Source organism: Bison bison, unplaced genomic scaffold, assembly GCF_000754665.1.
Source record: "Bison bison bison isolate TAMUID 2011002044 unplaced genomic scaffold, Bison_UMD1.0 scf7180017862692, whole genome shotgun sequence".
Taxonomy (NCBI): Eukaryota; Metazoa; Chordata; class Mammalia; order Artiodactyla; family Bovidae; genus Bison; species Bison bison.
In genome coordinates, this window is record NW_011493264.1 from 311,299 (window position 1) to 313,125 (window position 1,827).

Consider the following 1,827-nt stretch of genomic DNA (forward strand, 5'->3'; position numbering starts at 1 on the left):
GTGCGGCCGGGCCGGCGAAGCCGGTCTCTGACGCGGCGACGGGAAGCTTTTGTCCCCCCCACCCCCGCCGGGAGTTAAGAAGGGGAAACTTCAACTCTCACAAAGTTCCGTGGGTAGGCTGCAGGCGAGCGGCATACTTCAGTACTCACAACGCACGCATGTTTTCCTCTTCAAATTCAGTAACCAATAAATGATCCCAGCGTTCCCCGTGATTGAAAGGACAGACTGACTCCGCCTCATCGTGTTTCAAGTTCTTGGGAGCTTCACAGCAATGCGGAGTGTGTGGGGACTGGGTTGGGAGGGCGTGCGCGCATCCGTGTGTCTGTGTGTATCTGTGTGTGTGTGCTGTTTCCGTCTCTTTTCATTGTGTTTCTGCTGCGGAGCGGACACTTCTTTAATTTTTGCTGGCACGCTGTTGGGGATCTTTGTCCAGTATCCTTGAAAGCATTCTTACACCTTGAAAGGCCTTCTTTTTCCATCCCACAGCGGGGTTACTCCTTTTATAAAATGTGTAGGAAGTGATCTGTGTTAAGAACCCTGCCAACGGTACAGACTCTCCTCTGGCTGAATTCCCCCTGTCATCCTGGATGACATTGTTTTTGCTTCATTTTTCTCTTCTTGGACAGCAGCTGCAATGGGCATTTACTGGACTCTCAGTTTGGAAGCTGTGACATAAACCTTTATGGCCAGTATTTCACTGATTTGTGGCATCTTGTCAGTTCAACGTGTTAGGTAGTAGAAGGAGATGGTAGGCATGATTCCCAAAATGTGATGTTAGCCAGATGTGTCGTGAAGCTGTTTAAAACAAAAAGGACTACGCCCCTGGATGGGGGAAGGAATAGAATTATTTACTTACTAAGACCATTCCTTGAGAGACTCGGTTAGGGTGGAAAGCACAGTTTTATGGTGGTCGTTTTACCTTGAACGTGGAAGCCTTCCTGTTCAAGTTAAGAGCAGCCACATGATGGAGGCTTCATGGAACCCTGATCCCTGCTTCAAAGCAGAGATGTTTGCATGTGAAGGCCTCTGCTGATGCTGACAGAAATGTCTGTGACTCTAGGGTGTGGGGGTCAGTTTTCTTTCTGACCTGATGCTGTGCGTCCTTTGGGATCGTTAATGTCCAGCCTGCCCTGATTTCCGGAGTCCTTACAGGTTCTGCCTTCCTGGCCAAACGTTATGCAGTTCCGGTGGTTTTTACAGTCATCCGTTCAATAGCTGTGTTTATTAGTGAGTGTGGGTTTGTGTCTGGCATTGTTCTACATCTTGTGACTAGAGAAGTGAACGAAATAGATAAAAAGTGTGTCCTGACTGACATGTTCGACGTGACACCCACAGTGTGGCTCGTGGGAGAGTGCTGTGGGCCCAGCAGGAGGGAGTTGAAATCATCAGGATGGCCTGGAAAGATCTCACCACAGAGGCAGCCAGTTTTGACTGGGACTCAAAAGCAGTGCAGGGGGAAGGGCGTGTGGCCTGCTCTGGCAGCAACCAGTGGCCTGGGCGCAGTGGGTGGGAGTGAGCGAACTGAAGGCGGGGCAGCGACAAGGTCTGGTCATGGGCCTTGTTGGCTCGTGGGCATGTGAGTGGGACGGGGCTGCTTTGGGGGCTTTTTCAAGGAGGAGTAACGTGACTCGCACTGGCTGCTCTGCTGCAGAGGAGCAGAAGGCCCGTCAGGAGGCTGCAACAGTGAGCCACGCGCGAACCTGGAGGGCTGGGTCCTCGTGGGGAGAGGGGGTTGAAATCTGGTGCCTCTGCAGGTTGGGGCAGGAGGACTGTGGTGGTGGGAAGTGTGCAGGCCAGCCGCAGGATGGGAGGGGTTTGAAATACCGC

At 52.2% G+C, this 1,827-nt stretch overlaps 2 protein-coding genes across 2 annotated transcripts in view; one reads left to right on the forward strand and one right to left on the reverse strand.

The window, feature by feature from the left end:
- The window catches only part of THAP4 (THAP domain containing 4), a 37,932-nt gene extending 36,111 nt beyond the window's left edge, over nt 1–1,821 (reverse strand). Inside the window, exon 1 of the mRNA XM_010832895.1 lies at nt 150–1,821. Within this exon, the coding sequence (XP_010831197.1) occupies nt 150–160 (11 nt within the window). The 5' untranslated portion in view covers nt 161–1,821. The remainder of the gene's footprint in view (nt 1–149) is intronic.
- ATG4B (autophagy related 4B, cysteine peptidase) overlaps nt 1,391–1,827 on the forward strand; it is a 14,724-nt gene continuing 14,287 nt past the window's right edge. Inside the window, exons 1-2 of the mRNA XM_010832896.1 lie at nt 1,391–1,502; nt 1,652–1,683. Coding sequence (XP_010831198.1) covers nt 1,391–1,502; nt 1,652–1,683 — 144 coding nt within the window. The remainder of the gene's footprint in view (nt 1,503–1,651; nt 1,684–1,827) is intronic.